At 39.3% G+C, this 27,366-nt stretch overlaps 1 protein-coding gene across 2 annotated transcripts; it reads right to left on the minus strand.

Moving 5' to 3' along the window:
* Positions 1 to 1,102: 1,102 nt before the first annotated feature.
* On the minus strand, positions 1,103 to 27,302 carry LOC135486062 (protein EFR3 homolog B-like). 2 transcript variants are annotated; one of them, XM_064768544.1, is made up of 21 exons: positions 27,194 to 27,302; positions 26,210 to 26,414; positions 24,983 to 25,133; positions 24,559 to 24,680; positions 23,213 to 23,350; positions 22,304 to 22,432; positions 21,433 to 21,511; positions 20,726 to 20,861; positions 19,890 to 20,003; positions 19,101 to 19,249; positions 18,554 to 18,726; positions 18,168 to 18,243; positions 17,788 to 17,949; positions 17,111 to 17,239; positions 16,738 to 16,814; positions 16,061 to 16,194; positions 11,065 to 11,156; positions 9,510 to 9,545; positions 5,513 to 5,561; positions 4,773 to 4,882; positions 1,103 to 4,298 (listed from the first exon to the last, which is right to left on the minus strand). In XM_064768544.1, the coding sequence occupies exons 1-21, from the start codon at positions 27,198 to 27,200 to the stop codon at positions 4,128 to 4,130; spliced, it is 2,439 nt and encodes an 812-aa protein (XP_064624614.1). In that variant the 5' UTR covers positions 27,201 to 27,302; the 3' UTR covers positions 1,103 to 4,127. The 2 variants fall into 2 exon arrangements, with proteins under 2 accessions (XP_064624614.1, XP_064624615.1); XM_064768545.1 differs by lacking the exon at positions 9,510 to 9,545.
* Between the last annotated feature and the right edge of the window lie 64 nt (positions 27,303 to 27,366).

Below are 27,366 nucleotides of genomic sequence, written 5' to 3' on the forward strand. Positions count from 1 at the left end.
TATAGACAAGACCCGCTGATAGCACTAGCAGGTGAAATCACAGACCATTACTCTCTAAGTTGCTGGTTACCCCGTTATTAGCTGTCCACATCTACAGTCATCTGACATTGTGGAGGCCGTTGTCATTAAGAGCCACAACAAAGCAGACGTCAACAAGATCATGTCATACATAATCCAAAACAATGTTTCAATATCATGAATATGGAACAGTTTCAGAATTTAAATCTCCAAAATAGGTCACTCAGACCACAAGTGCAGCTTCTTGCCAAAATCTTGTGACCTAAAAATAATTGAATTGGCGATGGAGGGGGGGAGAGTCAGTGATATAAGTATTACCTAGCTTTATTTGGAATGAAACCTAGAACTTAGGTCATCACCTTGAGCTAAAAGAGAACTTCAAAGAGCTTCTATCAAGGGACATATCCTCTTGATGAAATCGACATAAGGTATAATGATACATGAATTCTGCCTACTGTTAACCTGAGCTGTATTTTGCGAACCACATATTTTCACAACTTTCTCCACGGGGGGGGGGACACAGTCGCGAACTTCAGGGGGCTCTTATATTTAGATGGTTTGATCAGCTTTCTATCCTTTGATCACTTTCCTCCCATGTCCTGGCCTCTTCCAACAGCTTCTCCTAACATTATGGCTTTCCTTGTCATGGCCAACAAGATCATCCATCTTCCTTCAAGCACATCTAATCCTCGTGTCAGTGGATGATTGGATAAACTGGAGATTAGCTTTCATCATGCTCCGCACATGGCTGTCAACTTGTACACAGGATGGGCTTTATCATGCTCCGTGCACAGTGTTCGTGATGCCACCGTGCTCAGTGCATCCTGTGATTAGTCTTATCACATCAAACGTGGATCCGATCATGGATTACCTCACCCGTATTGTCAAAGGAAGCAGGACAAGCTGATGTTAGCTGTGGCCTCAGGCTGTTAAAATGCCCAGCTACCAGCTTCATAGTCCGCGCGGGCGTATGTCCCTGTTTCCATGCATGTGATAGGGCCATCTTCCCACACAAATGACAGTAGATATGATTGTCCGATGGGATTAAAAACGGTGGACGAAAACATCAAGGAAAATGTTTCTAACTGTTTCGTTTACAAGATAAACGTTTATTTTCTACAGAATATCTAACAGATGAACCTCATCAAGATATCATTAATTGGTTAATATCAATTTTTCATGTTTGTTGAAATGTGGCGATAAATGTGTCTCTTGACAACAAGGAAAACTGGGTAAAGAATAATTCTCAAGTGTTTGAATACCCCACTCATCATGTTATTAGAAATAAATGACAAAAATTCGATTATCAGAGCTACTTAACTTATGAACAAGCAGAATAAGACTGCACAAGAAAATCTTTAAGAAAATTAACAAACACCTCAATATAAATTGCTACAGCCGAGAATAAAAACGAAATACACAAGGTCGCGATTAAAAAAAAACTTCTTAAAGAAGTTAAAAAAATCATTAACTGGTTTTGTTATTATAAATGCACAACAACAAAAGTGACTAAATCATCCCATAAGCGGTCCCGCCCCCCGTCTTAGGATTCTAGTTGAATGAGACATATTACTTGCTGAACTTTTCAAAATACAACTCGAACAACTTGTTAATTTAAAGCATTCTCTCACAGCGGGCATTTGCATCGTTACTAAAATACTCTCCATCAAAGCCCTGCTAAAACTGGCCTGATTTGGTGAGATATCTTAAAGGGAACTGACACCGCCCAGCGGTTCAGCTAACTTTTCGACTTTCACCGCCCGAGAAAGTCAAACTTCTGACTTCCTGTTCGAGTTCAGATTTGTAGCTCCGCCCCCAGTGCCCGAGCATGCGCAGTTCAATTTGTTATTATTGAGAATCATGTCGAAAGTTTGCGTAATGGGGCGACCAAAAAAGGTCTCAAAAGCCGATCAGCGGCTATGGATTTCGCGTGAGACGCTGGCGATTTGGAAAGTAATATGGAAGGAGTTGAATTTGAAGACAAATGATGAAGTTGCCCAACATTTGGCCGACTTGTACTCCGAGAAAACAGCCGTGAGTCATGCGATCTTTCATTCATGAGTTTTCGTAGTAAATTCCATAGTAGTGACGTCACTCAATGATTGACAGCTAGGCGCCATGTTTTATTCATGCCTCGTTCTGATCACCCGCTATGCGGGAAATGAAAACGAGGTCATACGAACTGGCTGGGCGGTGTCAGTTCCCTTTAACCATTACATCAAATGTCCATCACCCAACGGCCTATAATGGAAACACTAAACCGTACAGTTTAAATAAGTGCACTGTAAATCCAGAAATATTATCATATAATTATATTATTATTTCATTTATTCAATTTCATTTTGCAGTTCTGTACATGATAATTTACGGGCTTACAATATTTTTAAAACCATCAAAAGGTCCATTATAGGGGATGCTATGAAACATACATGTAATAACATCAAGATATTGAATATCACACAACTATTCTGTATGAAATATTAAATTCTTCATTTTGTATTTAATCAGGCAAAATTCACAGAGGCAGATAGTGCCAACCAAAATTTGTTAAAGGGGTACACCGTTCGTAATTACTTGTGGTCCAGTTAAATAGAAATCCACTAATACACAATGCGGTAGCACAGTTATTGTGAGTACTAATTTGTTTAAACTTGGTATTCATAGTATTTGTATATCAGGACTCTACACAATGACAGTGTTGAAATTTATAATTAGTATATATTTCCACAATTGGACATTTTAAAATTCAATTACAAATTCAAATTTTTTTTAACGAACGGCGTAGACCTTTAAAGGTGTACCATCTTAACAAATGATAGTGGAAATTGTGTACAAGATATCGACCGCAAGTCAGGAGACCCGAGCTACTAAACAACCGACCTCTTATACAATCATGACGATGATAAAACCTAACTAAGGTATTAACAAACAAGAGATCATAAACTGGGGAAGTTTTGACATCATTGTATATTAGTTTCAGTTCCAACACTTCTGGTAATACACTACAGACTAGCAAGTTTTATCACGTGTAACATCAATCACTTGGGCCTGCGACAGGAATCGGTTATTGCTATAACGACAATAGATATCAAACCTATTCTGCCACAAGCACTTTTGCAGACAAGTGATTTTTTTAATCACTTATCACAATGAGAATTATCACACATCGCTGCTTCTCTGCAGTGTGCAATTGCAGCATTCATGCACAGCATGCTTTTGCCATTTCAATTACCACTGCTTCATCAGGGTGTATGGTTGCAACAAAATATGACAAGAAGAAATGGGGGATTATTCCCTTATAAACACGTAGCTTCATCTACATGTATAACACACAATTCTAAAACACCTTAGTTACAATGATGCACTTTTATAATGGGTTATGTATCAGCCCCACTTTGACCACAGAGGTTTTGGTGAGACAACTAGAACTTCTGTGGTTGGTATAAAACCTCTTTCATGTATCTTAATACGACCATTTCGGTATCAGTTCCTGAATTATGACAGTTATACACATCACTATATCTACAATCAGATTCATATATGTACACTATATACACCTACAGGTAACACAGAAGAAGCTACATGTACATCCAAAAGAATATCACTTATTTTCAAATGGACAATACTTGGTGACTTTGCCTTCGGACATTGATAAGAACCTTTGCACCATCAGCTCCAATCTTTTTAGAGCATTCTTCTGATCTACTTATCACAATATTTAGTCAACTTAGATAATGAATACACTGAGATCTGCATATAAACCATACAACACATAAGTGGACTACGCCATACTACCAGAGGACTAACATCTCTAGAGAGGGGAGTCTGATACACACAAAACGTGAGCTGCAAAATTGGCTGGTAACTCAAACATAATCAGGAAAGCATAAATAAAGCTGCCTTTTGCAGTTCTATTTACATGCCTCATGCTGGCAGAGCATGCATTTTATTTGAAATTTTCATTTTGGGGTAGCTAGAAGTCCGTTAACCAAACAATAAAATTGGCACGGCTTAACCACACAACGTTTACCATCATCATCCATTCTGCAGACAGTCACAATTTCTTCTGGTTTTGCTGTTAACATACAATATGAGATATTGCCTTCACCTCAATACACAAACAGATCTGGGAACTGCATTTCGAACACATTAGTACTGCTGTTTTCCTCCTGGGGGAGCTTCGGTTTCTGATCTTGTACCATTGTGACGCTGGTTAAGTTCTCATTCGACTGGGTAATCATATCCAGGATCTCGTTGAGTTTGTTATGAAATTGCTGCGACTGCAAAAAAAGAGTAAATCTTGGTAGGGGAGGTATCCATAATTTGAAAGGTTTTCATACATTTTCATAAGTGGGCAAAACACAACAACTCCGATCAGGACTGTTGTGGTCCTCCTAAACAGCATTCGCCAGTGTTCACCCAGTTTTAAGTCACCAACAGAAATTTAGTTCTCATAAACGAAATAAGTAGACTCTTTACCATTGTCTAAAATCACAACCGTTCAGTAACTTGGGAAGCCCTATCATTTCCTCCCTGTCGAAACCTCGATGGCCACTGCCTGGGCCAGCGGACAGTTCAGGCCTAGATCCAAGGGGGAACACCAGAGGCACCCCCGCCCTAATTCACGAAAATCTTTGATTTTGACCATGAAACTTTAGACACAAAATTCTGAGGATGGCACTGAAATTGCAACCAACAATCAATCATTTTATGAACACGTTAAAGAAAACATTGTTTAACCATTGAGAACCTACCTTTGCCTCCGACTTGGCCACGATTTCCTCGAATGTTCCTTTTCTGAACGTCTCATAGATTTCTTTGCTCTTCTCCTCCTCCTCCAATAGGGCTCTCTCATCATTCTCAACTAGAAACAAGAAATAACATCAGTTTTGTCGTGGGTTTAACCCTTTAACTGCCAAATATTAATTTTTTTATTGAAAGATCTTTCCGATAACCTGTTTTTAAAAGACTGCAGCTTGAAACAGAGAAGAGTTAGATTCCTCGAAACCACAGTTGAAGCAATATACTACCTGTACGCCCGTCTATCAGTAGGTGGGAAATCTGCAGAGCAGACAATTTTTTCAATGAACACAATGAAAACGCAAAGGCACTTGTCGCAATTCGGCGACAGTGGCAGTTAAAGGGTTAAGAGGGTCGTGGCTATGGCTATGACCTTGGGGCTATGGCTGGGCATTTGTGTGGCTATGACCATGACCTCGTGGCTATGACTAAAACCTTGTGCCTATGACAGTGACCTTGTGACTGTTCTTCAAAAATGTACCAGGTTAATCAAGCACCGGGGCCACCTCTTCACTCAAGATTCTGGATTCTGCCAGTCTAACTGGGATGTGGAGTTCAGGGACATATCAAGGATCCGTATGCGGATAGAAATGTACACAGAATTCGTTCTCTTTCTACAGAGTTTTATCCATATACGTACATGTATAAGGATCCTTGATAAGTCACTGTTCTCAACCTCCCTATTGTCACTTACCCAGCTCTTTTTTTAATGTCTCATATGTAATGAGTTCCTCTGGATACCTCTGAAAGACAAAAAACACATGCAATTATCGTACCCAGCAAGATGATATGATGACACACCTTACACAGACAACCCAAGTATTAGGCTGGGTTTACTTCGAGTCAATACTGTCACTTGTTAGGGGCCATCCATTTAGTATGTACCCACTGAAGGGGGGAGGGGGGTCTAGGAATTTTGGGGAAAATGTATACACCTGTACATTTGCCGTGTACATTTTGTCCAAAATGTGCATACAGGGGAGGGGGTCTCAAAATCCCAAGTCATTATGATTGTGAAACAATGATGCTATTCAATTTTAAAAGTGTATTCTAAGTTTTCTTACACCTAGTAGTATACATGCAAAACTTGAATGTACAAGTGATGACAAGTTCTGAAAACTTCCTGGGGTCTTTGACTTCTAAATTCTAGAACTATTTACACAAGACGGGAGAGGGAAGTCCTAAGTAGCTTCACCAACCTAAATACAGGTAAAGGCATATATGGGACCTACGCTGGAAAAGGTATGTGCTTGTCGCATATATATAAAAGCGAGAAAAGTTTTTTCTCAATTCTTTCTTTTTCTGAAGAATTATTTTTGAAGTTATATGAACTTCCCATTCTGTTTTAAAGCTGTATGGATGCTGAAAAAGTCCAAGTAATACACCAGATGAAGTGATATGATATTACTAACGGTTTTCTTATCGAGTAACTAATTTTTATATTGGTTTTTCTCAAAACATAATTATTTAACACATGACGTTTCCTGAAGTCCATATCTCAATCAATTCACAAGCGACATCAAAGTGTGATATATTTAAAGTTAATTTCAATTAGGCTAATCCTTTAACACAATATCCGTCTCTGACACCATTGCAAGTGCCAGAGCAGTAGATAGGAAAACTACCAGGGCCATCCTTGGAAGACCCCCACTATTAGTCACTAACTCAACTGGCAAACCTTCTTCAAACCAGGATCCTCAACGGGACAAGCCTCTCACACCGAGCTGGCCGGAAAGAACTACTAAGGGTAAAGGACTTGTTGAGCTTGACTGTTATTCATGAATTAATTACTGCATGTGATCCAAAAACTCTGGTGTAGTGAGACAAAGGTAATAACAAATTTCTACGAACTCTGCAAAAACAGTGCAAATACAGTGTAACCCAAAAAAGAAGTTCAACCCATCAACATTTTTATATTTTCCATTATTACTAAGGTTTCACGCCCAGTGTGGACTTGGGTGAAATTAGATAATATGCACCAGATCTGGACCTCAAACCGCAGTAATCGTGAGAAATATAAACATTTTTTTGGTCGCTTTTTTTTTGGCCACCCTGTAGTTGTGAGGTGCGTGAACAAACACAACAAATATCGAGTGCCATGACGGGAAAATTCGCCAAAATTAGCGGCATCATCCTCATAAAAGTCTCTACAAGATATTTTTCTTCTGCCCACTATGATCACCTGCAACACTTTCTAACTTAGGGAAAAAATAATAGGGCACTGCACCACCTGGAATGTTTGAATTACATACTGCTATAACTTTAAGATGAGTAGTTTGATTTTTATGCGGTTTTCACACTTGTGTTTCTTATGTTATGCCCTATAATTTATATCCAGAGTTAAAATTCTTAAAAAAAAGTGTTTCAGGTCACCTTTAATAAATCAGACTGTCTTTGTCACAAAACCAGTTACAAGCACATATATGGTGTTATATTGCTGGCAAGAGCATGTGTGTGGCAGTCTTCATAAATGGAAGCACAGTGATGATAGACTGGTGGTTTGGAAACCGTGACGGAACACTGACTGAGGAAAGTGGATATGAAAATTATTTTCAAATATGTCCTAGGCGCTTCTGATAAACCGGTGTGAATTGTTGACGAATTTTTTTCACCAAATCAATCCTAATTCAATTTCTAATCATTTCAAACATTCTCGCCCATTCTAAAGGGATAATATAGGCAGCAGCTAGGCAGGTAAGATAAAGTTACACAAAGTCGCCAATAGGGGTCTCTCACATCAGAGTACGTCGAAATGATTCACGCTTGTACGAGGCATACATTTAGTGCTGAATCTGACATGACCCAGGGCCCTTACTGTGTATATTAGCCACCTGAAGATGGCCAAATTAGCTCCTCTGCTCCTGCCTATAGTCCCCCTTTAAGCAACTGTTAAGCGTACTGGTCTGCGTCACAAATTTCTTGCGCTGTGTTCAACTCAACCATGCCACTGGTACCATTTTACAAGAACAAGATGGTAAGGATGTCATCATCGAATTTCCAATAGTTACGGATATGCGAGATCCCCCAACTGTGCCATCTGATCCAGTCAAACAAAGTAGAGCAGGACGTTAGTGAAGCAGACCAATGCGTTGAATGGTTGTTTGAAAGTGTGTGAGAATGTTTGCAAAGTAGAATGTAAAGTGATAATTGGAAAACAAAAAGATGCACAATTCAAACCAATTTGTCTAAAGGCCCAATGGATGTAAACATGTATTTTTGTGCTGAGGCTGAGGGTGAAGAATTCTTCAGTCAAATATTTCTGAATGATAATCTCTCTGCTGTCGTCAGCGTACTCATTGTTTCCAAGCCACTCAAATATCATTTAAGTACAACATTATCAAGAGGAGGTGGCTTGAAGCAAGAGCTCCACTAGAATGGGAAGAGAGAAATTCACAAGCCAAAAAAACTTCTGGTTAGAAGCAAATCCCAGCACCCAAAGCTCATCTTCATTACTGTAAATCGTCAAATTGTATTTTGGTGGAGTATGAAAAAAAATTTCTGGTTTTCCATTTGAAAAAAGATTTTTGTGATTTTTATTTCCGCAAATCGATGTGAGTCCCAAAAAAATCGGCAAATATGAAATGCCCGTGAAAAATTGGCGGTTAAATGCAGATCTGAATAGAGAAAGCTGAGAAGCATATGGCCTGTCATTAGGGCAAGGATGCAAGAAATGACACTGAAATGTAAATGAATGGAGATTTAGAAATGGTTGCAAAACTTTAACTCTGTTAATTATTCATCTCATATCTTTTTCATAAATCACGAAATGTGGTTTAATCTTGAATAGCCTACACCAGGAACACAAGCTGTATGACTTTTGCCACAAAGGAGCTACAATTTTCGCAAAGCCGTCAAACAAGAAGAATTGTACCCAACTGCACATGCTGCAATTTTGTTATTTTGCGATTGACTGCAACAATTCGATATCTCTGAGTGCTGAATTCGCACCAAATTTTGCAGATCGTGTGCCTGGCATCAAATAAAATTGCTCAGAAGGCGAATGAACTTCAGACTTGTCAGAGCCAGATGAGATAAATACAAGATTTTTCTATGATTATTTTGTTTGCAACCTTGCCCCAATGTGCAACATGATGTGCAACATCCATATTTACCCGATACAGAAACAATTTAAGAGCATTAATTTATTACCACCCCCCCCCCCCCCCCACCACCACTGCCTATTTGACTTGAAATTTTACCTAAGGAAAACTCCTTTGTTTCAGCTGATGAGCATGACTCCAAGCACAAAATGTGCACCAAAATAATCTACAGCATTATCTAGACATTTTGTTTTGCAAATATCAACCATTTTAGATTTCACATGTAATCGAATTTGCCCCGGGACAAAAAAGCCTTAAAGGGACAATATAGGCAGCAGCTAGGCAGGCAAGATCAAGTTACACAAAGTCGCCAAGTGAATAGGGGTCTCTCACATCTCACAGTACGTCGAAATGATACACGCTCGTACGAGGATTATATTCAGTGCTGAATCTGACACTACCCAGTGCCCTTACTGTGTATATTAGCCACTTGAAGATGGCCAAATTAGCCCCTCTGCTCATGCCTATAGTCCCCCTTTAAGAGTGAGTATCGGTGTAAATATGAACGCTATAAGCAATCATCTCATTATCAAAGCACGAGGTACGCGAGTGGACATCAAAACAGGGGAGACCGTCTTTGTCACAACATACCCTATACATAAGAGAGACGTCACTCCGCGTACGACCCTTTAGAAACGGCAAACAAAACAGGACAGAGTAGCATGTTAGTAAATGAAATACGCAGGGATTCGTAAAAATGCCAAACTTGTCTTGGTCGTTTCATGGGTAGACATCACTGATGTCTAGCCAGGGTGTTTCCTTGTATAGGATTTTCCAGTTGGGCTGACGTAAAGTCAAAAGAAATAGACTGGGTTACCAATATCTGGGCTCAAGAAAGCTGACCAGAAGTCTACTCTAGTCGGGTCTTTAGTTGTGTAGGATTTTGATTTTCCAGTTGGGCTGATGCAAAGTCTAAAGTAATAGTCTGGGTTACCAGTATTTGGGCTCAAGAAAGCTGACCAGAAGTCTACTCTAGTCGGGTCTTTAGTTGTGTAGGATTTTGATTTTCCAGTTGGGCTGATGCAAAGTCTAAAGTAATAGTCTGGGTTACCAGTATTTGGGCTCAAGAAAGCTGACCAGAAGTCTACTCTTGTCTACTCCAGGACGCTAACTTTAAAAGCAGACAAAGACTTCATGAAAGACCTTTATTCACAGTCGCCCCCCTGGGCTGAAGACAAATAAATTTGTAAACATTCAGAGCAACAAAGTGAGCCTTCCCTCCATAGTTATGTCAGTGTGCTTCAGAGCTCAATTACATTTTATGGTACAGGGATTTCTTGGGTCAAATACCTTGAAACAGCAGTTGACTTCAAAACTCCTGCGCCAATCCACAGCCAGCAGGCTCTTATAGTAATACAACAGTTTGGACCGAAATCCATTCCCCAGACCACGGCCAAATAATTTTCAGAAGACCCAAATGAAGCAAATTGATCAGACATAGACATCCACTGCAGCTTCGTTCAATGGACAATATCCTTTGGCAGCTTTAGTTCAATCAGAAATGAGGGCATCAAAGACGTGGACATACATAAGCAAGTTCTCTTGCCCGCTAAAGTATTACTTAGGAATTCTAGTACACCCTGAAGAATCAGTTCCCCAACTGACCGAGAATCATTGTGTATTCAAGGCAGGCCTTCTGACTTACCTGGCACCCGAGCTGGGAGGTACCTGGTAGAGACCTGGTAAAAAATATGTGCTTCCCAAGAAAAACAGGCAAACAAGGGCTCAGAATGTGTTAAAGTATGACATTAAAATTTGAGGTACATAAACCACCTGATTTCTTTGTAGTGAATGCACAATATCAGTCTTTGCATATTACGCAAATGTTCACCATAAGGACAGAGGACAAACCAGCAGTGCTTTTTCTCACTGCATGATGCAAATCAGCGTTATAACTGGATGAAAACACCTTTTTTTTGTCATATTATCAAAAACACAGTTTTTCAAAATCACTGAAAACTTTTGACTCAGCAAGATGGAAGGCATGCCCGATTCTCGACAAGCTGGGGAACTGATTCTCTAGGGTGTACTAATCCCAATTGATAAAGAAGAAAATCAAGAACCAAAGAAACAGTTTTTTCGCCAGAAAAGCCAAGTCTAACAAAATGAACTTGTGCATAAGAATTTTGGTAATGAGATGACCTACCCTTGGTCCGAGTCCTGGAGAGGAATGGACGCTGTCCACGTCAAGGCTCATAGAGTGGATGTCACTGATGCTGACAGTTCGGTCAGGAACATCTGAAAAGCGAAGGATAGGATTGATAATATCCTAATAAATATATCCTCTTGTTTTAAAATCTATACAGTTATACCAAGCGTAATTTTCAAAGATTTCAATAGAACTTTTAAAGTTATCCATTAAAGTTCAAACAAAATATTGGACATTATTCCCCTCTTGAAACTCGCCCAACAGAGGAACATTCTATCAATGAAATCAAGACCTGCAAAAAACTTACGAACATAGGGAGTAGGCAAATAAGAGTACCAGGTTTAACGTACGATATTCGTAAAGTTTCGGACCAAATCATTCAGGGTTCAAATCCAGCACTCTGGCGCAAAACGACAAAAGGAGGCAGTGGTCAATGTTCCTCCGAAAGAGTGCAGCAGCGCACTTGACAAGTCGAGCAACACACACATGACGTCACACAAATTCAGTCAGGCCGTCTGACGTTAAAAACAAAAAAAATCTGACTGTTTTCTGCTTAATGACACAATGATTTCATGACATCATGTACCACTGACCATTCTTAAAATTTATATTTATTTGCACCCAGCATTAATATCCTGAAATGCAGGTTGACATCATGTCATCTGATGCTTGAAAAGCTGCACTCTAACGAAGGAATGCAAAACTTGGTAAAACATTTTATCGGGGGGGGGGGGGGATCATGAAAATTTGTCCACTCTGCCAAAATGTTCATGTATAGGGAAGACATTTTCTGTAACTGATATGGCAAGGGAGCCAGTCAGACACTTAAAGGGGTCTCAAGGCAGGAGCTTCGGGGTGAAATTGGTAGTCTTCAGATTACTAGTATGCACAGTTAGAGGCCTGGGTTGTGTTTGATTCAGCCATAATTATATTCCCTAACTATTCACAAAGATGACCGGTTTCGACGTATGTGTAATGGTAGAGATCCCTCTCCCAGCTGTGACTTAGCTAACTGGCTCTGGCCAAGAGTCTTCCTTGAAAAGGTACGAATCAAAAGTTATGAAAACTTAGATTTTTTGACTCTGTGCTTTTGTCTTCAAGGCAGCACTGGGCTAATATATAACAATTCAAAAGTCAAATGATGTAGATAGACACCTTACGAATATCAAACTCTTTGTTGACCAGGAAAACATTAGCAAATGAATAAAAGGACGTTTTGGGTGATAAATATTAGCAAGTAGGGGTTACCAGTTTTATTCCTTGCTCTTTACCGTAAACCATCGAATATTTCGGGAAGTTAATTTTTTCGCAGATTTCACGAATAACTAAGATGCGTGAAAGTCAAAGTGGATTACAAAATATTTTCGATTGGAAACTGCACGATATTTTGTAATCCGCTAAAATAAAAATTGCAAAAACTTCATTTTTTTCAAAAAGTTCTTACGAATAGCAAAATTAAAATGGCATGAATATGAAGCGGTTTACCGTGGCATGGCTTAACTGAACCACATTTACGGTAAATATATCAGCCAACAACATCAAAACACTATTGACATGATTGATTAAAACTGTCAACCCGGTTGTTGTTTTTTTCTAGAATTGGCAACCTATTAACAAAGAGGATAAGCAGACGTAAGCATTGTGCCACAAGTTTAACAGCTGCATGAAAATCATTCACAATATAAATTCTGCTTGATACAAAATGAATTTATAGCATGGGGGTAATGTCAGCACAGTTAAGCCATTAAAATGAAGAAAACACCCTTCCTCTGCATCTGGCCTCTATGGTCTGACTTCGTTCGACTAAAGAAAAAGCGATGAATATTACTTCAGTGGCGTTTCAATTATTCAATATTGAGTTGAGAGCTCTTGAGCTAACGTGGCTCCTTATTGGCTCTTCAGACAATATTTGGGTGATTTCTACTAGAGCAGCAAACCGGACGAACCAGAAGAAACCAACACTCTTAATTTCAAATCGAGTTACCTCTTCTATCACAAAATTATACTGGGGCAGACCGAGAATCGAACCCGGGACCTCTGATCAGAGGTTACAGGTGCCAACATTTCCTTTGCGCAACCCACCAGCCCACCACATTTGCTTATCATTAAAAAATCTATACAAGAAATAAATGTAAGACCTACCAATCGTTTGAAATCGATTTTCAAATCAGAAAGCAGGGTTGCAAACATGAGTTTTTGACAACATTGTTAGAAGTTTCATATATTGACCACCAGAGGGAGGGCATTCCATTTTAATCAAAATCATGCAAGTTGACTGAGAGAACTTGCTAGCGCTACTTTACCTCGATCGAAAAGGTCTGACACCCGTTTAAGTGACTTGGCTAGAAGATTATGGTAAAGATTTAAATTCATAATAGCGCTAGTAGAGGGGACCAACCATTAAGTGTGTTTTGAATGACTAAATGCAACTCCGAACCACTAAATGAATGCTCCCCTCCGTACAGAAGTAGTGATGGAGAAATGCACCATTCTATATACTGTAGAACAGAAAAAGTTCGCGTGCAGAATATTTTCGCAAATTTCGTGTGTACTTAAATTTTCCGTTCTACAGTAAGCATCCTCTTTAAAAATTGACTTTGCTTTTTCCAAGGTCTTTAGAAATATGACTTTTTGTTGCATTTCAGTATTTTCAGGTTCTTTTGACAGTACCCATTTCCTTTCGCCCGTCTTTTTTTCATTTCGAACGTTATTTAGAACTATGAGCATTTACGAAAACAATGCAGTGCGCTTGGTACAAATATCTATACCGAAATTGCACATTCCATTTTGCTGTTGAACTCCAAAATTCATGTCAAAATGATCCTTTTCAGTATCACAATAAAAATGTGAATGAAAAGTCATATTTCTAAATAACCACTACAGTAGCCCTACAAATTTGAGACAGTTATTAATAATTTGAAATACACTTTTAAGGCAAGATGGTGATAATTTAAGTGCATATGAGTAACAGATGGTGATAAAGTAACCGAGTGCCAAGGAGGAAAGTGTCAGAGGAGCCCCTTGTACCTGTCAACAAACATAAGGAGTGGATTAGAGGTAAAGGGCCAGAACCGGTAGTTCTCATAAATACGTTACCCCCTGGATTACAAGTGATAGCAGCGGCAAAACTGCCCTGTATTTACTTTAGGTCTCACTACAGCCAGTAAAGTAATTACAGGCCATCTGTGATCACTCATGATCCACAGAGTATTATACATGTATAATGTGAATTTGGTGTTGCCAGTTATGTACATAAAGCACACACAGACATTTTCACACTGTTGCAACCAGAATATCATAAACAGGCTCAGGACTAGGACAGGGCAATTGACCCATCACACCAAATTGGGTAGTAAGTCAGCAGGCAGACGGAGCATTCAAAGCTAATATAAACTTATGATGTCAATTTTTATAAATCCACTTTCAAATTATGACATAATAAGTCTCATAAACACATCTAACTATTCCAGCAGTCAATTTGGCTAAATGCAATTTAAGATACATTTTAAAGCAATTCTTGCTGAATTTTCAAAAAGGAAAATGGGTGATGAAAACTATGATATTCTCTAAACAATGGGTCAGGTCAAGTCTTGGGGTTTGGAAAGTGTTAGGTGTTGGTGTTGGTGTTGGTGTAGGATGCCTACCCCAACTCCCAACACCAAGCTCGGGTTGGACACTGAGATCAGGTTGGACACCGGTCTAACACTTAAGCAACACCAGGTGTAAGTTCCCAGAGTAAGGTGTTGGTGAAGGCTTGCTGTTTTCTTCCAAAATATTTATGACTACCTCTCAGGTACCTCTTGGTTACCAAGCTACATGTAGGCGTGGTATCAAAATATAGCTAATAACCTATGTCATGTGGACATTTGGATACCTCCATTTTGCCCCAAATGCGACTACCCATTTTGGTGTGAACGGGCACAATTTTCACTGAATCGTTATTTCATTATCTCGCACAATGGGCATGCAAATGTTTGCGCTGAAACTGTATATAAGGCCAGTACGGGAATACTCACTGATTTTGACTTAAGACAGAAAACACAAGCAAATTTAAGCACGAATTGTACTGTATTTTAATGAAGTGTATGACAATTCCTAATTTGGAAGTTGGGCAGAAAAAGAATCATTTTTAAATGTTCTTTAATCATTGACAGAAAGATATAGAGTGGAATCTTCCTTAGCGGATGACTCTATATTTAGGACAACCTCTCTATTAAGGACACTAGTTTTGGTCCTAAATTGGTTGTCTCCCGTCAATTTGACCTCTCTAATCAGGACACCTCTCTATTAAGGACAGCATTTGTCAGTCCTGAGGGTGTCCTTAATAGAGAGGTTCTACTGTATTTCACTTTTTCCAGTTACTGACTAAAATATAACAAAGATTCCTCAACATCACAGGCCACATATCAACTAGCGGTAGATTTTAGTGAATGATATTGAGAGCAGCCGCAGCTGATTAAAGGGGTATGCCATTCGTAATTACTGGTGGTCCAGGAAAATAGAAATGCAGTAATATACAATGCCGTAGTGCCGTTATTATGCATGCAACTTAGCCGAAACTTGGTACGAATAGTATAGCAATGTTGTCATTTGTATTCAATTTGTATTTACACAATGGGAACTTCACAAATTCAATTAACAATATCAAATTATTAACAGACAGCGTAGGCGTTTAAAGATAAAAGACAGGACCTTGGATTTCTACAATCTATAAAGGTAAATACAGGGAAAATTACAGTGACTCATTGAGTGAAGACAGTGACAAATATGAAACACATTTAACCCTTTAACACGACATCGACATCAAAAAAGAAACACAGTTCTAGTGACATTTTATGCCTTTGCCAAAATAGATTTCATCAAAATAAAAGATATTCTCTTTCTTTTAAAAGGTCAAAATAAAATTCAGGGCATGTGTCCGCCAGAACTGCGTCTGCTTCTTCGTCTTTGAAAAAAGTTGTTAGGATTTTCTCCGAGGTGTTGAAATATTTACCTATTCCGACGCCGGATAATTTGTTGACATAGGGAGTGTCTAGGCGGCTTGTGTCATGACCTGCACTCTTCAAGGCTTCGCCGATCATAGTTTTGGAGAAGAGCCAAATTTCATTAATCTCAGAAGACGATGGGCTGTAAAAACAACAAAGGATGTAGTGTCAACACAGATTTCAACGTTATTAGAATTTTAATTTGAGGATAAATTAATTTGAATGCCGTCAACTTGTAGTCAAGTTGACTCGTCAAGGGCAAATAATCAAGGGTGGCTCACCAAGGGTGGCTAATCAAGGTTTAATAAATTATCAAGGGCGACTGATCAAAAATGACTAATTAAGGGTGGCTAATCAAGGGTGGCTAATCAAGGGTGACTATTAGGATGACTAATCAAAATTGACTAATTAAGAGTGTCTAAGTAAGGGTGACTAAGCAGCGCGACTTATCAAGATCAACTTATCAAGGGCTAATTTGGTACTAAACTTTTTTTCTTCTTCATATTATTGTGCTTTTAAGACCTTGTCCAAATAGCAAATTTAGCTTGGGGAAAGAAATTAAGGACAATGTCCAAAGACAAAAAAATCCCTTCAGATTCATAGGGATTTCTTTTGATGTACTGTCACAGGTTTTAAAGTAGGCTCTGCTGGTTAGATATTCAATTAGTTTTGTACTCCATCTCACCTGTTGCGTAACTTAAGCTGTTTGAATGCTGTCTCGGGAAGAAGATGGGCTGCCTCTGTCTCTCGCGTCTGGATCACCTAGACAACAAAATAACCAGCATGAAGTATAAAATCAGCCTAGTATTGGCCACTACATTTTGAGGCATTATTTTTCATAGTTTTTATAAATAAAGAACAGAGAGAAATACTGGCCAAACGTCACCATCCTGCCCACCACAACCTCTGGGGCTCTGTGGAGGAACTCACTGGGACAGCTGACTCTGTTACTGGAAAAAACAGACTCACTGTCTAGTGTGCATCTCAAAATGCAGAAGAAGAAGAAGAAGTAGAAGCTCCCTTTCTATAGTGCCATTTTCTTGACCATCCCTTCTTACCTTGGTAACATGTTGACACAAAGCCGGAATGGCCGTGAGCTGGCTGATGAGATTTAGGTAGGCGGCCACCATGGCATGCATGATGCATTGGTGAGTAAAGGTTAAGTCGCTGTTATTGGTTGCCAGTTGCTGAAAGAAAGAAAAATATTTGTCAATGATCAGCCTCCTTGGTCCAATGTTTTTCTCCCCGCTCTTTCTCTGCTGTTCAGGATCTTCGTTCTGTCACAGTCAATGACGGGATTTTAAGACCAGCACGGGCTTATGCCACAGATTTTTAAAATTTCAAGACAGTCTATGCAGGCCAAATGATCAAAATGAAGTTGTCCAGTGAAATGATCAGCCACAGAAGGTCAGCAGCTGGGTTATGGGGCAGCGGTGGCGCAGTGGAAGTGCATCGGCCTCAAGATCAAGAGGTCGTGGGTTCGACACCCGGCTGAGTCACTGCTGGTCTAGTTTGGGTGAGTGCCTTTCTGGATGCTTCTTGAAACCCCAGATTGATTTCTGTGGAGATCAGGGTAATAATATGAAATCCCAAAAGCGCTTTGAGCAGGGAAACCGGGAAAGCGCTATATAAGAACTCATTGTTATCATTATTACAACTGATTCAATCAAATGAGCCATAATCACACCAATGATAAGAAACCCTTTGAACGTTTTCTGTGAGAACATTCTCGTACCTGAATCTCCAATGCGAGTTTCACCAAATCGGGGAGGATTTCATCAGAACCGGTCTCAATGCATAGCAAAGCCAACGTACAGTACAGAGCCTCAAAGTCGACCTTCTTGTTATTTTCCATGGCGGCATTCTCGTACAGATGATAGCAGAGTAACATGCCATGCTGGAATGGAAAATAATCAAGGCAATTTTTTTAAAATTTGATATTTTGTGTCAAGGAATACAGTGAACAAACAGCTCATCAGTTGTCACACCAGTGAACTTTGAGCTGCACAAACTTTTGCATTTGAAGTCTTTACTGTTCAGGATATGTAAGCTTACCAAATGATAATAGTTCGAGAAAGAAAAATGAACATTTCGCCGTCCGAATATTTACCGTACCTTTTTCATAAACATGATGTCTTGTCTTGGAGGTGATTCGATCGACAGGTCAAGCTGAGCAATGTCCTTAGGAATCCTGAAAACAGGGTAAGATTTGAGAGTTTTTATATCACATACAAGCAAGAGGAAATTTACCTTGAGTAGATATTACATCAATACTATATTTTGCCATTTCGGATTTAGATTTTGTCAGTATTATGGCAGAGAGAGGTCGCTTGATGACATCAGCTGACCTGTGGGGGTTTAGTTATCAGATCTAAGCATCTGAGCATAGAGGATATGAAGTCCAATAATAATTGTGTGACACGCAGAGATTGTGCATAACTGCTTTTCCAATTTTCCTGGACCACCAGTAATTACGAACGGTGAACCCCTCTAAGCCTTACCTGACCGTTAGCAGCTCTCCACTGTTTTCATGTCTGTCGAGAAGTGTGTGGAGGATCTTCTGCACAATAAGCCTTATGCCGCTATCGCTGACGACAGACATTTTGAGCAGGGGCTCCAGGAAAGCCGATGGAAATGCATTGACGAGTAACACGGTACGATATTTGGTAGCAACCTAGAAATAAACAGTATTGAGTAAAAGACAACATGCTTTTGTGATAAGATTATTGAGTACTGTTCTCACTTGATAAGGTAGGGGGACGATTTGGGGATATTCTCAGGACAGGCCCACCACAGCACAAATGCCATGAAACAATACTGAAATGCTAGCCTTATAATTAATTTACAAAGGGTGTTTATTTATTACCTAGGCAAGATTGCGCACCCCAAAACATAAATAAAGTGGTCTTTATCTCTTAGACTAGTGATTATGCATAACTCGACGCAAAATCTGAAATCCGACTTTTGCTGACCGTGGTGTTGATTCAAAGGGCTCAAAGGAGTTTAAACAGAATCCTAACTCTGATAATCAAACTAAGAGATGGTCACCTTGAGTAGTGTTTTGAGTAACATGGTTTGTAAGAGTATGTCACTACTGTTGACCTCTGGCTCATCTTCAGTTGGCACTGGCATCTTCCCCATCACAAACATCATGATTTCGATCTTCTGATAGTCTGGCAGGTTGTTGGCGAATTCACCTGCAAGAAGGAAGACTCCATTTTAAATTTTATTGCTAAGGAAGGCGCACTCAAGTAAATGAATCGCAGGACTCAAACAGGTTTCTGCAAAAAGGGGGAAATAAGTTGATGAACTGACTTCAAACATATTGGGCCACTTGGGAGCCGGGGGAGTAAAACCGTTTAAAAAATGGTGCAGATAAAATTGGCTGCCAGCGTGTGAACTGACTGAATTCAAGGTTCTCCAAATTGTTTATAAAGCAATAAACGGGTCTGCTTCCCCCTATTGTATCACCAATTTAGAGGTGCTGCATACTCCAAATAGGTCAGTCTCTTCAGAATTGGGAGGCAAGTACCGAGATACTGCCTGAAGACATTTTGGTGGATGGGCATTTGTGACTTTGGCCTCACCAACAGTGAAATGCATTTCCAATTTCAGGACTGCCTACTGCATCAACAGCTTCAACTATGTAACAACCTCTCTATTCCTGTGGTTCTTCTCAAATGTTCACAATTTTTGAGCAAATATTTTGAATAATATTCCTAAATTTGGAGACAAAATTCGACTACAAACAGTTTTAGGGCTGTGCCACAGTAGTGCAGTGGATGTTTTGAGTTGGAATGGAACTTTTTGACTTTGATATCTGGAGCGTCTGCTTACCGATTGTGTTAATGATTGCCTCCTGGAAGCGTTTCTCATCTGCAGCCTGCACGCTGTCGATGGAGATCCTCAGATGACGAAGCAGCGTGTTGAACACTTCTAGAACAGACGGACCTGAAATAGGAGGTGAGTGTGAAAACAGACCAGAGACTAACTCTACGGTACAAGGACATGTCCAAGGGGATTATAAATTTGCCATTTGGAATTGGAAATTGTAAAATGTTATTGCACAAAAACAATTAAAGTCTATCCCCATTCCTAATGATTATAACCCTGAGGATTTCCTACTGATAAAGCCATTACCCTGAGGATTTCCTAATGATAATGCCATTACCTTGAGGATTTCCTAATGATAATGCCATTACCTTGAGGATTTCCTAATGATAATGCCATTACCTTGAGGATTTCCTAATGAATATGCCATTACCCTGAGGATTTCCTACTGATAAAGCCATTACCCTGAGGATTTCCTAATGATAAAGCCATTACCTTGAGGGTTTCCTAATGATTATGCCATTACCCTGAGGATTTCCTACTGATAAAGCAATTACCCTGAGGATTTCCTAATGATAAAGCCATTACCTTGAGGATTTCCTTATGATTATGCCATTACCCTGAGGATTTCCTAATGATTATGCCATTACCCTGAGGATTTCATAATGATAGATTAATATCCCTGAGAGTTTCCTAAAGATACCGCAATTTTCCTGAGGAATTCCCAATGTTAAAGCCATTACCCTAAGGAGTTGGGGATTTCCTAATGATATAAATATTAATCTCCAAAGGTACATTGTCTATTGTTTGTTAGCACATTCGATTAATATTTGCGACCTTACCTATTGAACCTCCTGCGGCAATGAGCACCGTCTCCGAGAGAACATCGACAATGCTTGCCTTGATCTTGGGTTCACTCTTTGTGTGCCGATCTAAATGACTCATCAAGAATTGCACCACTAAATGACTGTAGTTCGACTGAAATATGAAGAGAAAAATTCATTACACCTTCCTATTCTGTATTACTCGGATCACACCTTTTGTTTCAGTATGACAAAAAAATATTTGTGTATGTATTTGTCTAGGCCTACATATGTGGAAGTGCACCGATTTCCACAGTTTCAATTCCAACAGTTGATTTCTTGACCAATTTGGATGAAATGCTCAGGTTATGACTTATGACGTTTTTGGTTGGAAAACTCACATCAGTGGAAACCAAACGTAAAAGCAATCTGACCAGCAGTTCAACGCAAGAAAAAGAATAAATCGATGGGTTATGTTATGTTGTCCATTTTATGAGTAAATGGCACAGCACTCAAATATTCCTCAAAAATGGCTCAGAAAATTTAGCTTCTTTATTAGTGATGTGATGTCCAATTATGTCAAAGCAAGTATTTAATATATACTTTCGACTTTGAAGTTTCAGATGATATACACAACATTCTGTCCAACTTCCATGATTTAGTCTGTGAATTCAACAAAATTGCGAGACCCAGTTTTCGCGTCATGGACTACAGCATGAAATATTTTCCTCGTGGTTCATACATACCTGCACAGAATACATGATCATCCTAAAGCATTTGACAGCAAAGTCATTTGGTACCCAGAGTGAATGATTATCCAAGTGTCTATATGAAAAGAGAACTTAGTAGAATTATCTGAAGAATATAACTTGTATAAGTATCATTGATATAACAGATGTGATATTGCCACATGATAAAGAATGTAACTTACATTATCATGTAGCTGATTTGATATTGCCAAATGAAAAATGTAACTGACATCAGTCCTGGTGACATGACTGATTTGAGACCTTATTGCCATATGCACCCTCGAGAATGAGTTCTCGAAATTGCCGAGCATCTTATCAGGCCTTCCAACTTACCGAGCAGACTGCCCTGGATAGTGCTTTTTGAGGCACGGGAGAATGGCTGCCTCACAAGAAAAACATCCAAATCGTGCAATCGTTGGTAAATTTTCTAAAATAAACTGTGGCCATCTGGTAAGATGGACAATATGTCATCATATGCACTAAATTTGGAGTTATTAACCAGCGGGTTACTCTGTGGTGCAGGCACAAAATCAATCCATCCATAATTCACAATTTGTTTGCTTTCTATTGGACAAACCAGCAGTGCATTTTTCTCTATATTTGATGTAAATCATGCTTGAAGAACCTAATTACCAGATAAACACAACAATACTTCGTTGAAAGACCCAACAACACAGTTTTTCTAACTTTATCAAATAAAATTTCCTCTCCCAAGACAGGCAAGCTTGGCAAACTGAAAGGCCTGATAAGATGCTCGGTAATGTAGGGAATTGATTCTCCAGGGTGATATGAAGAATGTAGCTTACATCACTACCGGTGACATAAGCTTACGAATTCGATATCGCCATATATGAAAAATGTAACATACATAAGTACTGGTGATATAACTGATTTGATATTGCCATATGAAGCCCGGCAGACTAGATCCCTGAAACAGTTCTCTGCCACCACAGCTGGCTTGTCCTCATCATGAGGGCTGTCGTGATCCTTTAAGCCACTGAAAACAGAGAAAGGGTCGGCTAGTTAGAAAATGAAATGGTCCTCAGAACATCTGCTCACATGGAGTTACTTAAAAGATGAAGAATGGTATACTATACTGCAGATGAACGATAGGATTAACCAGATTGCAGTTGCGATGGAAAGGCAACTGTTTAGATGTTATTATCCTACAATGGCAATTGCCAGTATGACCCATACTGGGTCTAATGTTGATGTTAACAAACTTGACATACTTCAACTGATAACTTTGGCGAGATTCTAGGCAACGATAATGTAGTCTGTTCCCACATTTAATAATAAAAGCACTATATGACCGAAAACTGCTGACAAAAATAATGATAATAGAAATAATATCAATGATAATAAATATGACACTTATATAGCGGGAAAACTTGTTTCAGTCACTCAAAGCACTTAACATTATTACCCCTAGCTATAATGTAAAGTGGAACCTCCCTTAATGGACACCTCTCTAATAATGACACCCTGTCTAATGAGGACATTACTTGGTTGTCTCCATTTAATTTGACCTCTCTAATCAGGACACCTCTCTAGTCAGGACACCTCTCTAGTCAGGACACGTCTCTATTAAGGACAATACTTGACAGTCCCAAGGGTGTCCTTAATAGAGAGGTTCTACTGCATTGGCCATTTAAGCTCCACTCTCTGGGAGTATTTATACTACAACTGCGTATGCCATTGATCTTCCTTCAGCACTCAGGGACACATCAGCTAATGTAAAAAAGATCTGAAGAAACTGAATTTGTTTCCAACTCACTTGATCTCCTGCAGATTGAATAAAAGTGACGGCACAATCTTGTCCATGTGTGTTGATTCCCAGATATTGACTTGTAAATCATCACTGACAGTTTTCCTGACTACCCCCTGCAGACCACGCAAACCAGCCACACGAATTCTGAAATGGAGTTACAAATTCAGATTACAAAACAGGTATGTATGGTTCCAAAGAGGGACAACAAATTTGCATTATTTCATGTCTGTCTTTATTTTCAAATAGACCAAAATGTTCCCCTCGATTTCCAATTCAATTTGAAACCTAGCCACGCAGCATGCACAGTACTTCATTCTGACATCACGTCTGTAAGGCACCTTCCCCATAGAGGTATACGGTATACTACACTATACGCGAACAATGGCTTCACAAAGGGTGCATGACCATGACACTATTGTTCGCGTATAGTATAGTATAGGGTATAGCTCTATGGGGAAGGTGCCTATACTATACGCGTGACACTATTGTTCGCGTATAGTATAGTGTAGGGTACAGCTCTATGGTGTTCGCGTATAGTATAGTATAGGGTATAGCTCTATGGAATAGGTGCCAAGGCACCTTCCCCATAGAGCTATACCCTACACTATACTATACGCGAACAATAGTTTCATGGTCATGCACCCTTTGTGAAGCCATTGTTCGCGTATACTATACGGTATACTACACTATACGCGAACAATGGCTTCATACGCGAACAATGGCTTCACAAAGGGTGCATGACCATGAAACTATTGTTCGCGTATAGTATAGTATAGGGTATAGCTCTATGGAATAGGTGCCTGCACCCTTTGTGAAGCCATTGTTCGCGTATAGTGTAGTATACCGTATACCTCTATGGAATAGGTGCCTAAGGGATACCCTACACTACACTACACTACATCGACACACCCTAAACTATTCAGGTGATGAAACGAACTTGGCCAGTGTGACCAGTGGGTTGGTGCAATGGAAAATTTGACGACTGCTGTGGTAAGCAAGATGCCAATATTGTCACATTATCATTTCAGCAGGTATCGCCGGCAAGGTGACTAATTAGTCCAGTATATTTAGACCAAAAGGAGCTGTTGTGCGTAAGCGATGTATACAGTCAAGTTCTATGATCAATCTCTTTTGCAGGGCTTCCTGAGAGTTTGGTGGTAGACGTCTTCAAGCACACATCTACCTTTTCATTGTTGTTATGGCACATATAGCTGAAATAGGGCACAGCGAAGACAAAGAATCTTTCGCGCCCATGATAGGATGGGGTAACTTCTTCAATATGTGAAAACTTGACAAACTGTAACAGAAACACACAATGAAATATAGTTACAACATTCAACACCGACACTTACTTTAGGCATACTTCAGAATTTTCATCCCCGTTATGGCACATTGAACTGAATTTAGAGACAAAGAAATCATAGCGCCGATGATATGAGGGCGTATCTTCTTCCACATTTGAGAACTTGACAAACTGAAATAAAATGTGGTAAAGTATAATACTAGAACACAGAAATTACTCCCAATTTAAACCCAGTGTATTGGAACACACTGGATATGAACAATGAATCAGAATCAGATCAGAATAAATGATAAATGCGATAAATGAAACGAAAATTTGACTGTTTACAATATAGATCCCTTGTTGTAACAAAACTACTCGTCAAAACGAACTGGAAATATTGTTTCAGACATTTGAGCAAGGCCAGACAAATTTGATGACATCATTTTCTCTCACCTGGGACCGGCGACAAGAACTGTACATAAAATACCTACCGATGTTGTAGCAAGGACTTTGAGATCAGGTTCTTCACACTCTAGTAGTTTCTGCACCATTTTCAGGAAGCTTTCCACGAATATATTGACGCTCTGAGCATGGCAGGCCACCAGTAGCTGGTCCAGAGCTTCCATTGCAACAAACACATGACTGGAAAGCAAGCAGAAAGAGGTGGAATAAAGCAGTTTTTTTGGTGTCAACAAAATAAAAGAAATGAACGAATTGGAGAAGAAATGCTGGAAATAATCAGCCAGATCCAATGAGATATAAATGATGATGATGAGCATGCTAGCAAACTGGAATTGAAGTTGGAGTTTGGTAATTGTCATTAATCAATTTCTCCCATTTGGATTACGGCAAACCGGAATAATTCAAGTGCGGGTGGAATAGGCTGATACATGCCTAAAGAGTTAAATTCTAAAAAATAGCCCAAAAATATAGTGTAATGACTTTTTAAGAGACAACTGCCAATTTTATGATAATTTTTCGTGGTGTCAGGAATCTGTGATCACAGTTTAACCTTCTTTAATTCAAAAATGTAACTTGCACATGAATCAACAACATACTACTTGTGCATGTACATAAGCCATTACTGACACAGTATTTCACCCTTCATCAATCTCAAGTCGGACTCCGAGAATAGCACGCCAGTCAGTTGCCGCAGCAGAAATACATATTGAGCCATGAGACGTTATCATCATATAGCATCAGTGAGGGTAACCAAGGGAGATATTGAATTTTGCCACTTCTGTCATGTCAAGTTTCTAGCAGATGGCACGCTTGATAAGCCACCCACGAGATTGCAATACTGATGGCGATGCTGGACCATTGTGAGTAATCCATGAGATGTATCAAGAGGCAGCTATTTATGTTGGTCATGATGTGAAAAATGCTGGCACAACTTTCCTTTCTATCACAAATAATGATTGATTTATTCTTTATTTATCTCGCTATTAAATTACCATAGAAAATGGAGAAAAAAGATTAACAATTTAGTACTATAGTGGATTTCTGTATACTTATTAGACATCTGCACTACAGCTGCATTTCAATATAGACAAAAACATTTTTTTAAACAATGCCCAGGCTCACAATAATATACTACACTGCACTGCCAATAAATGTATCCATTGTGTGCCCATTGTTCAGTATCAGACAAAAAATTTATGCCGCAACTGTTCTACAGTACGTGAATACTGTAGTCTACTGATGTAATCACCACTTACCCAACTCTATGCCTGTGCACATCATGGCTAAGTTTCTTTGCAAGGTAGTCGCCGATCCGATCCAATTTCTCTGGTGAGGAAAGTGCGTAAAATGTCAACTTTTCCATGTTACTTTTTACTAAGCCATCTTGGAGGTTTGTGGGGAAGATGCTGTCAACGAGACGTTTGTAGCGTGGCTTACAGTCTGCACAACAAGCCATACACACTGAAAAGATGAAAGAAACACAGGCTATTGAAAATACGTTAACACGCAATATTTTCGTGGGCATTTTATTTTTGCAGATTCCCCGAAAATCTCAATTTGTGAAATTTAAAATCGTTAAGTAATTTTTTAAGAGGAAATACATTCACTGTATTTTGGAATGGTTTTTTTGCCTCCCTTTGGAGTCAACAATGAATGCAATGGATACATGTGGAGTAACTTGAGAGTAAGTAGGTAGGTATAGATTAGTTTTTGGAATTTTTCAAAGCACTGTCTGCCTGTTGAAGTCGCTCAAATTTCACCATTCCAGAGTCGAGCCGACCAAGTTTCAGCACTTTATTATCGTTCTTTCTAAGACATCATAGATATCATATCCCTGTGTAGTGTGTCAGTGTCTCACTGTCTGTGACTGACAGTATGACAAGACAATATAGAGTTAGGCCTATAGACCCTTTTATACACGAGGCGGAGGAAGTCATTGCTGGCCGAAACAAACCTAAATATAGGCACAACGAACAACAGATCATATGGTGTGCTACCATGTGGTGTTTTGTTTGCTGCTTGTTTGTTGTGGCCTTCAGTGGCTTCCTCCGCCCGGTGTGAGGGGTCACTGACACTGGCAGATGCATAGCTATAATATAGATTAGATTGATAGTCTTATAATTATTGAATAGATGTCAGAACTTTTCACTCTTTTTCGCATACCAAAAAATTTCCTAAAATAACACAAAGACACGTAAGATCGATATTCAAGCTATATGTACAAGAACAACAATACTCACTCGACATCTTGAACAACAATTTAATCACGTGAACCAAGCAATTAAAGGCATAATATTTCAAAGAAATTCATGAAAATAGAGAAAGTTTGACAACCCTATTATGTTGTAGTTGTTGTTACTGCCGTAGTTGTTGTTGTCCGTTTTCAGTTAACTAATTCTAACTAACTCCGTAG

This window comes from Lineus longissimus, chromosome 4 (assembly GCF_910592395.1).
Source record: "Lineus longissimus chromosome 4, tnLinLong1.2, whole genome shotgun sequence".
Lineage (NCBI taxonomy): Eukaryota > Metazoa > Nemertea > Pilidiophora > Heteronemertea > Lineidae > Lineus > Lineus longissimus.